This window comes from Xyrauchen texanus, chromosome 37 (genome assembly GCF_025860055.1).
Source record: "Xyrauchen texanus isolate HMW12.3.18 chromosome 37, RBS_HiC_50CHRs, whole genome shotgun sequence".
Classification (NCBI taxonomy): Eukaryota; Metazoa; Chordata; class Actinopteri; order Cypriniformes; family Catostomidae; genus Xyrauchen; species Xyrauchen texanus.
In genome coordinates, this window is record NC_068312.1 from 17,008,833 (window position 1) to 17,020,800 (window position 11,968).

Genomic DNA, 11,968 nt, shown 5'->3' on the forward strand with positions numbered 1-11,968 from the left:
CACGATCTGGCATCCCCACCCAGAGCGCTGGGTGCTGCACGCGTGGGTGATCAACGACTACCCGTCGCTCTGCCAGAAGGGGTAATAAACACCATCATACACGCTAGAGCCCCTTCCACGAGAAGACTCTATGCGTCAAAATGGTCTGTGTTTTCAAAATAGTGCACCGACAGAGACCTGGACCCATGGACATGTGGGGTGTCGTCGCTGCTCGTGTTTTTACAAGAGCTGCTGGATAAGGGCAGATCCCCATCCACGCTCAAAGTGTATGTGGCGGCCGTCGTGGCGTTCGCTGAACTCCTGCACGGCCAGTCACTGGGGAAAAAGGAGCTGGTCATCCGCTTCCTCAAGGGAGCTAGAAGGATGAACCCCCCGCGCCCCCCCATTGGTTCCTATCTGGGATCTTTCTATAGTTCTCGAAACTATGAAAGCCCCCCTTTCGAACCGCTTCAATCCGTGGATTTGAAATACCTTTCACTCAAAACCGTTTTTCTGACTGCCCTGTCATCAGTCAAACGTGTGGGAGACCTTCACGCGCTGTCTGTCAGCGCTGCGTGTCTTGAGTTTGGACCAAGTGACTCCAAGGTCATTTTAAAGCCTAGACACGGCTATGTTCCCAAGGTGATCGGTACTCCTTTCAGAGCACAGGTCATTTCCCTATCGGCGCTGCCAGCATAGCGAACGTGACGCCAATCTCCTTTGCCCAGTCAGAGCACTGAGATTGTATCCGCCTCTTTCAGACGCTCTGAGCAGCTTTTCGTTTCGTTTGTAGGGCGCACCAAAGGTCTCGCCGCCTCGAAACAGACACTGTCTAGATGGATAGTGGACGCTATTGCTGCCGCATACGCGTCAAAAGACCTGCCATGCCCGTTGGGCATTAGGGCTCACTCCACTAGAGGCATGGCCTCATCGTGGGCATGGTCCAGCGGGATTTCCATTCACGACATATGTGTGGCAGCGGGCTGGGCTTCCCCCTCCACCTTTGTCAGATTTTACAATCTGGAAGTGCCCCCCTGCAGGCAAAACTACTAGCGGTTTAATACGCTACAGCGTATGTGAGTCCCCTGGTGAGCTGCACTGATGGGACTCATTCCACACAGACCGGCACCGCCGCTCTGTCGTTCCCTTCCCACTATGTGCTTATGTATTACACACACACTGGCCCTCACTCTTGCCGGCCAAATATTATTTCCCCACTCACAAGGGCTCCCCCGGGTCCCCCCACCCCCGGGGCTCATGCAGTGGATGCTTGGTGCGCACGGCGTTGACAATGGGTTCCTGTAGTGTAAGCTAGCTTACGCAATACGAGAGAACCTCTCGTAAGAGAACGAATCGGTTACCTAACGTAACCTCGGTTCTCTCTAGATGAGGGAACGAGTATTGCGTAGCCGGCCGTGCTTCGCGCCACGGCGACTTTCACTTCATTCAATGAAAACCAGGGTTCCAGCCTACGAACTACGCTTATATGCACTCTAGCCACGCCCATTTTGGCGGGCTTTGATGCAGTAAGCGCGCGGACGCCTCTCATTGGACGCGAGTTCGCCCAAGTTCCTCTATAGGCTGCAGCAGTTGCCGTAGCGCAACCAATGAGCTCGCTAGCTAGCCCGCTCAAGGTCTGCAGTTGCTGCACTGCGTTGAAATTAAGGATTATTTTTTGGCTTCAATATCTCAGAAAAGATGAATCATTCCGTAGCGTAAGCTAGCTTACGCAATACGAGAGAACCTCATCTAGAGAGAACCGAGGTTACGTTAGGTAACCTATTCGTTTCCACAAAAAGAAATTATCTTATCATTTACCCACCCTCTAGCCATCCCAGATGTGTATGACTTTCTTTCTTCTGCAGAACACAAATAAAGATTTTTTGTTAAATAACTCAGCTCTGTGGGTCCATACAATGCAAGTAAATGGTGGGCAGAACTCAGAACGTCCTAAAAGCACATTAAGGCAGCTAAAAGTAATCTATAAAACTCCAGTGGATAAATCCATGTCTTCTGAAGTGATATGATAGGTGTGGTTGAGACATTTTTTTTATTATAAATCTCTACTTTCACTTCCATGGACATTCTTATTCTTCTTTTGTTTTTTGATGATTCACATTCTTCATACATATCGGCACTTACTGATTGGGTCTAATCAAAGGTGGAGATTTATAGTAAGAAAGGACTTAAATATTGATCTGCAGCTCACTTTCACCTATCATATCACTTATGAAAACATGTATTTGACTACTGGAGTTGTATGCATTATTTTTGTGCCGACTTTATATTCTTTTTAGAGCTTCGAAGTTTTGGCCACCATTCACTTGCACTGTGTGGACCGACAGAGCTGAAATATTCTTCTAAAACTGTTTATTTCTTAAAATGCACAATCCAGAAATAATGACAGACAAAAATAAATAATAATAATAATAATAAAAAATTATAAGGGTTGGCACTATTAAGAACATGTAATATTTCATTTTTATTCTTTCTCCTTCTCACATTAATGAGGACAATCCATCATTACATATGTGACAGTTGGCACTTACCTATACATGATGAGGGGAACCATACAAAATGCTTTGACTAACTTTGACTTTTGAGACAATGGTAGGTATCCATTAAGGCTGCACGATTGATTGAGTTAAGGTTAAAATCGCAATATTGTCTTGCCGATAAACCTTAACAGACTGCGTTTTAAAATTTCCATGGAATTGCCCAACATATTCATAATATGGATTTTTTATTTTCTGCCAAATACAGTGCATACATGTAAAAAGTATTGTTGTTTTGAACTGCAAAAACAAAAATTCAAAATTTTTTGAAAGTACAAAATCACTAAGTTTTTTTTTTTTTCATTTTTGGAACTTGACAGATGTGGCCACTATGACTCTTACTGTATATGTAATGGTTGGTGATACACAGAAGACGACATGAATCAGTTTGAAAAACCCAGTACTAAAATAACTGATGAGTCAGAAACCCTACCTGTTGATTTGATTGGTGAATGAATGATTGACTTATGCAACAGGTGGACATTTTTATAGTGTCATATCAAGGAAGAAGGATTTTAATGCGGAATATGTGCCGGTTCATTTCACTTACCTGAAAATGAATACCTAAGAAACTATGTAATGAATGTTTACCAACCAGAGAGCAAGCGAACACCTCTGTAAAGCTTTTAGTACACTTGCCAAGCAAACAGCCTTTTAGATCTGGAATTGGCATTAAACGGAAATGGGACTGCTGTCCTTTACACTTCAGCTCTTACCTCACTTCAGAAACACACTAAATTTTGATGTGGTGAACCCACCTTTAAGTTGCAAATACAGACAAAGCAAAAAATGGAAAAAGTACAAGTAAGATAAAGCTAAAGTTGGAAATGTATTGATATTAACATTTCAACTAACACACCTCAGGGCCCAGAGACCAGGTGGCCCTTAAACAGCCTTGTGTGTACACAAGTATGTGTATGTGTGTGAGGTAGAAAGAGTGAGAGGAGAGTAAAAGGTGGTGTGACAGAGGAGTGTGTGTATGTGTGTGTGTGTGTGTGTGTGTCAAATGAGGCCTTTCTGATTCATGTGCCTGAATTTTGAAACACTATAAGGACTTTGTAGAGACTTGAATACCCCAGAGCAAAGTACAGAACACACACTTCAGTCATTCTCATCAGATCAGACCTGTTTTAGATCTTTCACACACACACACACACACACACACACACACACACACACTCACGCACGCACGCACGCGCACACGTTGGTGCGGCTATCCTTATGAGGACTCTCCATAGACATAATGATTTACACACACACACAAAGCACTTTACACCCAAAGTGAACTTTTAAAGGGCAGAGAAATCTTCAAAACATAATTTTATAATGACTGTACGTTGTGTATACTGCATATAAGGGCTCAAGGAAAGTTTCAATATTTTAAACAAAATTGTCCTGTATACAATATGAGCGAATAAGGAGATTGAAGATAACATGAAATTGAACTTAAAATACCAAAGGAAATTTTCAGTGCAGATTCACACAAAAAAAAGAAAAGATTTTGCTATACTTCAAAAGAAACCTGGGGAGGAATGTGAGTATGTGTGCTTGTGTGAAACAACTTGCTTTTTACAAATGCAGTAAGGATAGTGCTCAAGATCATTTTATTTAAGTGAACGTTTGATCCCTTGATGCTATTTCTCATACCATTAATACAAATCACATGAAACTGAATCAGAAACACACATTAAGATAAGCAGAAGCTAAAAGAACATAACGGCATGTAATGAGATAGATGCGTTTCCTTTTTGTTGCCTTGCTTGTTAAAGTGTTCTGCTGACCAAGCAACAACAAAAGATGAGCCTCACCTGTATTCAAGGTGTTGACAGATGTGATTAAACGAATAAAGGGCGTAATTAGCCCTGATTTAAATGTTATGCATCTTCAAGACACAGCCTTGTAGATCATTGTCTGTGTATTTTGAAAGTTGAGTTTCAGGTCAAGCCCATGTTCAGGTGTTAATGTGATTAATAAAATGATGATTAGATTGGTTTTGATGTACTAAGGAAGAACAAATATAAAGAAATATATTCCCACCAATCAAAATGCTTACAGCAGCAAGCTAAATAAATTATTCCAATAGCTGATCATTTGATTTTTGTAATTTCTTGCATTTGTTTTTATTTGTATAGCACCTTATTCCTATACAATGTGTTTTAACTTCTTAAAACTCTTACATTCTGACTTAAATACAACATGTAATACCAACACAATAGTAAAGTCTTGTCAAATGTGTTTGGGGTTTCAAGACATTGACTTATCCACCTTATTTTGCAATGCGTTATTTTGTAAGTAAGCGACTGCATTTCTGGCAAGTGTGACAGAGTTCTGCTGTCATTGACCACAATATAAATAACTAGAAGGATAATAAGACCAGAATTAGTGATATGGGCTTATAAATCACAATAATACACAACCACAGCATGTACAGCTGAATAATATCCTTATGTCAGATACTTTTCTAACATCAGCATTAATAGTAAAAGAGTACCTTTAATTATTCTCTTGTTGCTGTGTTGTTATTGAAGAGATAATACAAAAATATGACTCTGACTTTACTGGTTTTTAATGTCTCCATTCATATTTGCATATCTGCAAAACCTTTAATGTTGCCTTTATTTATTCATTTCAAAAGGCGATCAGAGCCTGATCTCTCATTCATTCTGCCTGAGAAACAGCGTGTGATGAAACGATAGCAAAATGCGATAAACGGTAAAACTATTTGCGCTACATACCATTGTGTTTATGAAAACAATGATTAATAATGAGAATTTGATGACACATATTACCATCCTGCAATATAAAGTCACATAATGTAGTATTTTTGTATCGCTAATATAGCTGGAGGTGGCTTATACCGGAAGAGGTCCACATTCAAGGAGGATATTGGCGCCCTATTCACGCTGAAAAATAAGGTGGATAGGATGCACTCTACTACATTACAATAGTCATCTTAAAGGAATACAGCAGTTTAGACTAAATACAAATTCTGTCAACATTTACTCATGCCCCCATTTATTACTTTCTTTTCTCTGTGGAACACAAAATGAGATGTTTAGTAATGTGGTAGCCTCAGACACCATTCACTTTCATTGCATCTAAAAGTGCAGTTAAGCTGAATGGTGACTAAGGCCAGGGCTGGACTGGGAAGAGAAATCGGCCTGGTATTTTACACGGCAATGGCCCCAAAAGTTATAACGCAGCGGTTCATTTTAGCTTATCTCGGCCCATTTCATGGATGACCCACTGGCCTGCTCGGATCTTCCGATGGCCAGTCCACCCCTGATCGGCCCCAAAGTGTGTCAGCCCACCGGGAAAATGTCCGGTATGCCAGATTACCAGTCCAGCACTAACTGAGGCTGTCATTTTGTCTAATATCTCCTTTTGTGTTCCACATAAGAAAGAAAGTCATACTGGTTTAGAACAACATGAGGGAAAGTGAATTCTAATTTTTGGGTGAACTATCCCAGATTAAATAATTTATTAAATAAACCGATGACTAATATTAGACATATTATGTAACTTGTTAATATCTGGCATATGGACATTTATTTAAATGTGTGCCTGCCAGAGGAAGAAGTCTTCCCTTGCTGAGTCTGGTTCCTCCCAATGTTTCTTCCTCTTCAAACTAAACATCTTAGGGAGGTTTTCCTTGCCACTGCTGCCTTAGACTTCCTCAATAATAGGCACTGTTTTCTCTGAAGCTGCTTTGAAACTATGAAACATGTGGTCTCAATAGGTTAGTATTAAAATTAAAAAGCAGATTCATATGTGATTATGAATAAGACTTTTTGAACGTTCTACTCTGAAACAGCGAAGAAAGCAGCTCTTAAATCAAAGGCTACACTTCAAAAATGACCCATTTTGATGTTACATAGCAGAAAAACTTAAACCTGTAGACTAAAACAAAGCAAACTTTAAAGCCTTCTGCTTCAGTATTGTTTATGAATCTAACATGGAAGTGAATATATTGATTCTAATAAGATAGGGACATGAAAGTCAGGGCACTTTAAAAGTGATAAAGAGATAAAAAAAGTCCTAAAATACACCTCTCTTCATAATCTTTGATGCCACACTTTTAATTATTTTTTTATTATTAGTGATCTCCTTTGTTCTCTTTTCAATAGGCGTTGAGGGATCAGAAGGTGCGTGTGTGTTTTTACACAAAGACTGCTTTAAAGTCACAAACACGCAAGCACAAAAGATGAATCCCAAAGAACATGACAGAACATGTAAGATGTGACTGAGGCTTGAGGTCGGGTCTAGAGTGTTTGCTCTGATTATAATGGTTGTAAAAGAATAAGGAACCTGGCAGATCATTAATGATTGTTATCTGCTCGTCCTTTATTTCATCCAATGGATCTATCATAACTATTTCTACAGAAAAGGTCTGAGTTGATCTTGGGGATGTTTGGAAAGGTATGACTAGAAGGATATTAAAGGAATATTTTGGGTTCTAAACAAGTTCAGCCGAATTGACACAATTTGTGGCATAATGTTGAATACCACAAAAAAAAAAAAAAATTCGACTTCTCCCTCCTTTTCTTAAACAATAAATAAAACATTTGGGTTACAGAGAGGCATACCAATGGAAGTGAATGGGACCAATCTGTAAATGTACAAATTCTCACTGTTTCAAAAGTATAGCCATAAGATATAAACAATATGCACAGGCATATTTAAAATAAAAAAAATTAACCTACTATACTAAGTGCCATGTACCTTTTCTGTGTAAAGTTATATCCAATTTTACAACTTTGTTGCCATGCCATAAAACCTAAAATGTAAAAACGATGATTTAAACAGCTTTACAGCTCAAATAATACACAAGTCTTAAAAGAAAAATTTATATAAGTGCTTTTTTTTTAATTATAAGCTTCACATTTTATACCTTTAAATCCTACAAAAATGTATTATATTCACTTCCATAGTAAATGCCTCACTGTAATCTCGATTTTCTTTCTTTAAGAAAGGGAGGGAGGAGTGTAAATCATTTTTTTTTTGTGGTAATCGACATTTTGCCCCAAATGCTGTCAATTGAGCTTAACTTGTATTGAACCCACAATATTCCTCAAATGGGGCCTCATGAGTCTAGTAAAGGAAAAACTTTTGCACCACATCCACACACAACACAAAATAAAAGGGTTTTGTGGTTCACAGTATTAGTTTCAAAACATTAAAAACTAAAATGCTTTTTTATTTATTTTTATAAAATATGAACCTTTAGAAATATACACAAATATCTTCAGGACATAAAAAGAGCTTGGCATAAGACAACAAACCAGGGGGCATGAACTCACTGTACAAAACAACTCAAATACAAGTTATCTCTTTGTGTCCGCAATATTTAGTGCTTTAAGATTTACTTTGTTCCATGAAAAGGCCTAACAATAGGCAGTTCATTCTCTGCTAAGGCCTTATTGAGCAGCTGCACTCCAATGTCAATGCAGTTGTGTATGACACGGCCTTCATTTCCATAGAAAAGCCACACGACTATGCCAAGGAGGAGCTGCTTTTTCCCGATCCATTCACACCCATTGTTTGTCGAGTCCTTTCATTGTCTTTAATCACAGCCCTACAGTGTAAGAGCCCCTTTCTCTCTGTCACTAAGGGAAACAACTATTGCACATGATACAGGCATCCCAATCACATATAGAAATGGCAATAGGGATTTGCTTTTTTTCATTGTTTCAGAAAACAAACACTCCCCAAACTCTGCAAAGTTTTAGATGTAGTAGAAGGACTAAGAACTAAAGACTAAGCAGAGGTTTATCTCATAGTTTCAAATCAAAAATTTGGGGGGTTTTTGCATCATTTTAACAACTGAAGTTTGCATAAAATAAATACAAGCGTTGTTGTGTTCTTTGCTGGCTCCTCTCTGTATAAAGCTGTTTTTGTTTGGTAGGAGTCCAGCATTTATTTAGTTTCTTGGCTGTGTGTGTGTACAGAGTCCATACTCATACACATGTTGCAGGAGGACCTGCTGGTTCATACTTGGTTTTATGTCCTTTCAGTGTGGGATGAGGCTTCAGATAAGGTCCAGTGCCTGTGAAAACACATGCAGCCTTTCTCCTCGTCTTCTTCTTCAGTTTGCGGCTGAAGACATTCTGCCAAGACTGCAGTGTTTTGGACGTCCAGATCCACATGCCGCTGGTGATGCCCACCACCAACAACATGAAAATTTTAACCATGAAGATCTCCACGGCTGGGATAGAGCTCTTCATCACACACTCCTCGCCACTCTTACCATCTTCTAGGCACTTCTGCTCACTTGCTAATATCTTCCAATAATCCATGTTGAGTCGCTCATAAAAATAGCATGCAATGACACAAGTGGCGGGGACTGTGTAGAGAACTGAGAAGATGCCGATCCGCACCATCAGCTTTTCCAGCTTATCCGTATTCTCTCCTTCGGTCTTCATAACTTTACGGATGTGAAAGAGTGCAACGAACCCAGAGAGCAGAAAGGAAGTGCCAATGATGAGGTAGCAAGAGAGGGGAATAAGGACGAAACCGGTCAAGGCTTTGACGTCCATGCTGCCAACATAGCACACCCCTGAAAGCTCGTCTCCCGCCACCTTCCTCATGACCAGGATCACGATGGTCTTGATGGCTGGTATAGCCCATGCTGCCAGATGAAAGTAGCTGCTGTTGGCTTCAATGGCCTCATGCCCCCATTTCTTTCCAGCTGCCAGGAACCACGTTAAGGTTAGAATGACCCACCACAATGAACTGGCCATTCCGAAGTAGTATAGAATAAGGAAGACTATTGTGCAACCGGTGCTCTCCAAGCCTTCCTGGATGACGTATTGCACACCACTATCACGGTCACAGGCCACATTTTCCACCCCCACAAAAAGTCTTATGAGAAAGCCCACTGAGTAAACACAGTAGGACATAGAGAGGAATATGATGGGCCGCTCAGGGTACTTAAAGCGCTGAGGATCAATGAGGAAGGTGAGTACAGTAAAGGCACTGGAGATAAAGCACAGGATGGACCAGACGGCAATCCACACCATAGAGAAGCGCTTGTCACCCTGGCTCCAATACACATCAACATTGGAGTAACACTTGGGGGCACAGGACTCGCTCTTCTGCACATAATGAAACTTTCCAGGATTGCTGCACGATGTCTTACCCACCCTTTCCTTAATAGGAAGTTCTTTGTTGTTACCTGGCCGAGGGGGTCGGGAGTCTGGCGACTGAGTGTGGGACCCCTTTGGGGGCTCGTCGGTGCCATTGTTAGGGGCCTCCATACAGAGATAATTGGGATCATTCTTGTTTGGCAGCCTGGAACAGTCCAGTGAGTCAGGCCAGTGGAAGTTAAAATGCTCCATGATGGGCGAACACTTCTGCCTAGCCTGCTCACACATTACTCGGCATGCCGGAATAGGTGTTGATACCTGCTCGGTGCACATAGGCGCATAGAGCGAGCACAGGAAAAACTTCAGATGGCTGTGGCAGCCAAACTCAATAAGTGGAGCAAACTCATGCAGCTTAATGGCCGCCTCACTTTGATCCTCATGTCCCATTAAGTTTGGCATAACTGTCAAGTTGTAGCCAATGTCTTTGCAAAGAGGAATGGCGATCTCCTGGCATCTTCCTTCACCCGGCCGGTCGGGATCTATGGAACTGATTGCGGAACAAAACCCAGCTACACACAGCAGCACAATGCTGAGTCCAACAGTGGCAGCAAACATTGTCGTTCTATATTAACTCATGTAGCACGAATGAAAAAGGAATTACATAAATGTATTTAAAAAAAGGTGTAAAACTATATTCGTTCAATAAAAATTTCCTTTGTTGTCACTGCATGTTGTTGAGAATATGTGAGTTAGTCAAATAGAGTTAGTAATAGTTCATCAGTTCAACCAAGAAAAGTGATTCTGTGAATAATTCTGAGATTTTAAGACATATTAGAAAACTTTGTCCACAGTTTACGTTCAATTCCCAGCCCACAGATGATAATTCCTCCTTCAAAAGCTCATAAGCACCGCTGCTGAGATGTTGACGGTCTTTCCCTCACAAAAGTAGTTTACTCTTCAACTCGTGATCGCGCTACTTCCCACATTCATCCTCCAAGAGGTATCCCAACTGAGCCAACTAAAACCGTTTGCATACATCAAAACGTCCACAGCGTCGCTTTAACGCAGTCTCTAAGCACACGTGAATATGAATGAATGAATCCGCTCTGTAAACCGGTGAAAATCCACTTCAACTTGTCTACAGACACACTTTCTCCGTCAAGAGTTTCGTGCTCGTTGCCTCGCGCGCTGTCTGAGACTGAGCTCCTCCGCTCCGTCCTGATCTAACCTGCTTAGAGATCCGCCTTCAAAGACAGCTGCTTTACATAAGAAAGCCCAAACTGACACACTGATTATCCTTAAACCGTGCGGAACTGTCCGTGTAGACCTCAAATCCTCCTAAAAGTTCTACTACAAGATCACAGTAAATTGCTCACTCGCCATTTGTTGTTTTTGTTGTTGTTTACTCCCGCGACGAAATCCCTCTGATGGTTTACAAAAGCGTGTCAGAAATTCACACTTTGCTCGCAAGTGGGCGAGAAATGTATCACGGAGGACGATCAAAAGGATTCAGCGACTTTCCAGTCGAGATGTGTCCCTATTCTCTCCACAACTGGCGATTTTCACGGTCCGACCATTGTGGGAACAGAGAGAGGAGAGTTTTTATTCCCTCAAATTCCCCTCGCTTTTTATTGTTCACTAAACTGAAACTGTGTCTTTACGCGCATTCGTCCGTATGTGACAAAACTGAAACTGTGAGGCTGTTTACGCAACACTTTTCCATATTACCACATTTAAACGTACTGCAGCCTAATAATGGATAGATTTATGATTAAAAACATTGTGAACTTTAATTTCGAAGGCAGACTTTAATGAGATGTCATGTAGCCAAAGTTCTACTAAATGAATAATTCAACCAAAAATTAAAATTTCTCTCACCATTTACTCTCCCTCATGCCATCCATGTGTATGACTTTCTTTTTTTCTGCAGAAATCAAATTAAGATTTTAGAAGAATATTTCAGTGCTATAGGTCCATACAATGGGAGTGAATAGTGACCAGAATTTTGAAGCTCCAAAAAGCACATAAAGGCAGCATTAACATAATCCACAAGACTCCAGTAGTTTAATACATGTCTTCTGAAGCGATGTGATAGTTGTGGGTGAGAAACAGATCAATATTTAAGTCCTTTTCTTTCTTTTTCTTTTTTTACTATAAATTCTCCTCCCCGCCCAATAGGTGCAATATGCACGAAGAATGCAAAACGTTGAAAACAACAGAGAAGAGAATTCTTAATTAATAATAATAATAATAATAATAATAAAGAATAATAAAATTGTTCTTTTTCTCACCTAAACCTATCATATTGCTTCTGAAGACATAAATGTAACCACTGGAGCCATATAGATT

General features: G+C 40.6%; 1 protein-coding gene across 1 annotated transcript; it reads right to left on the bottom strand.

Annotated features, from left to right (window-relative positions):
• Window positions 1-4,441: 4,441 nt before the first annotated feature.
• On the bottom strand, window positions 4,442-11,219 carry LOC127631168 (frizzled-10-B-like). Its single transcript, XM_052109185.1, has one exon. It carries the CDS (start codon window positions 10,232-10,234, stop codon window positions 8,492-8,494), a length of 1,743 nt encoding a protein of 580 aa, XP_051965145.1. The 5' UTR covers window positions 10,235-11,219; the 3' UTR covers window positions 4,442-8,491.
• Window positions 11,220-11,968: the final 749 nt, after the last annotated feature.

What these genes read in the sequence shown, in the direction of transcription:
- LOC127631168 (XM_052109185.1), bottom strand. Translation starts at nt 10,234, where the DNA reads ATGTTTGCTGCCACTGTTGGACTCAGCATTGTGCTGCTGTGTGTAGCT.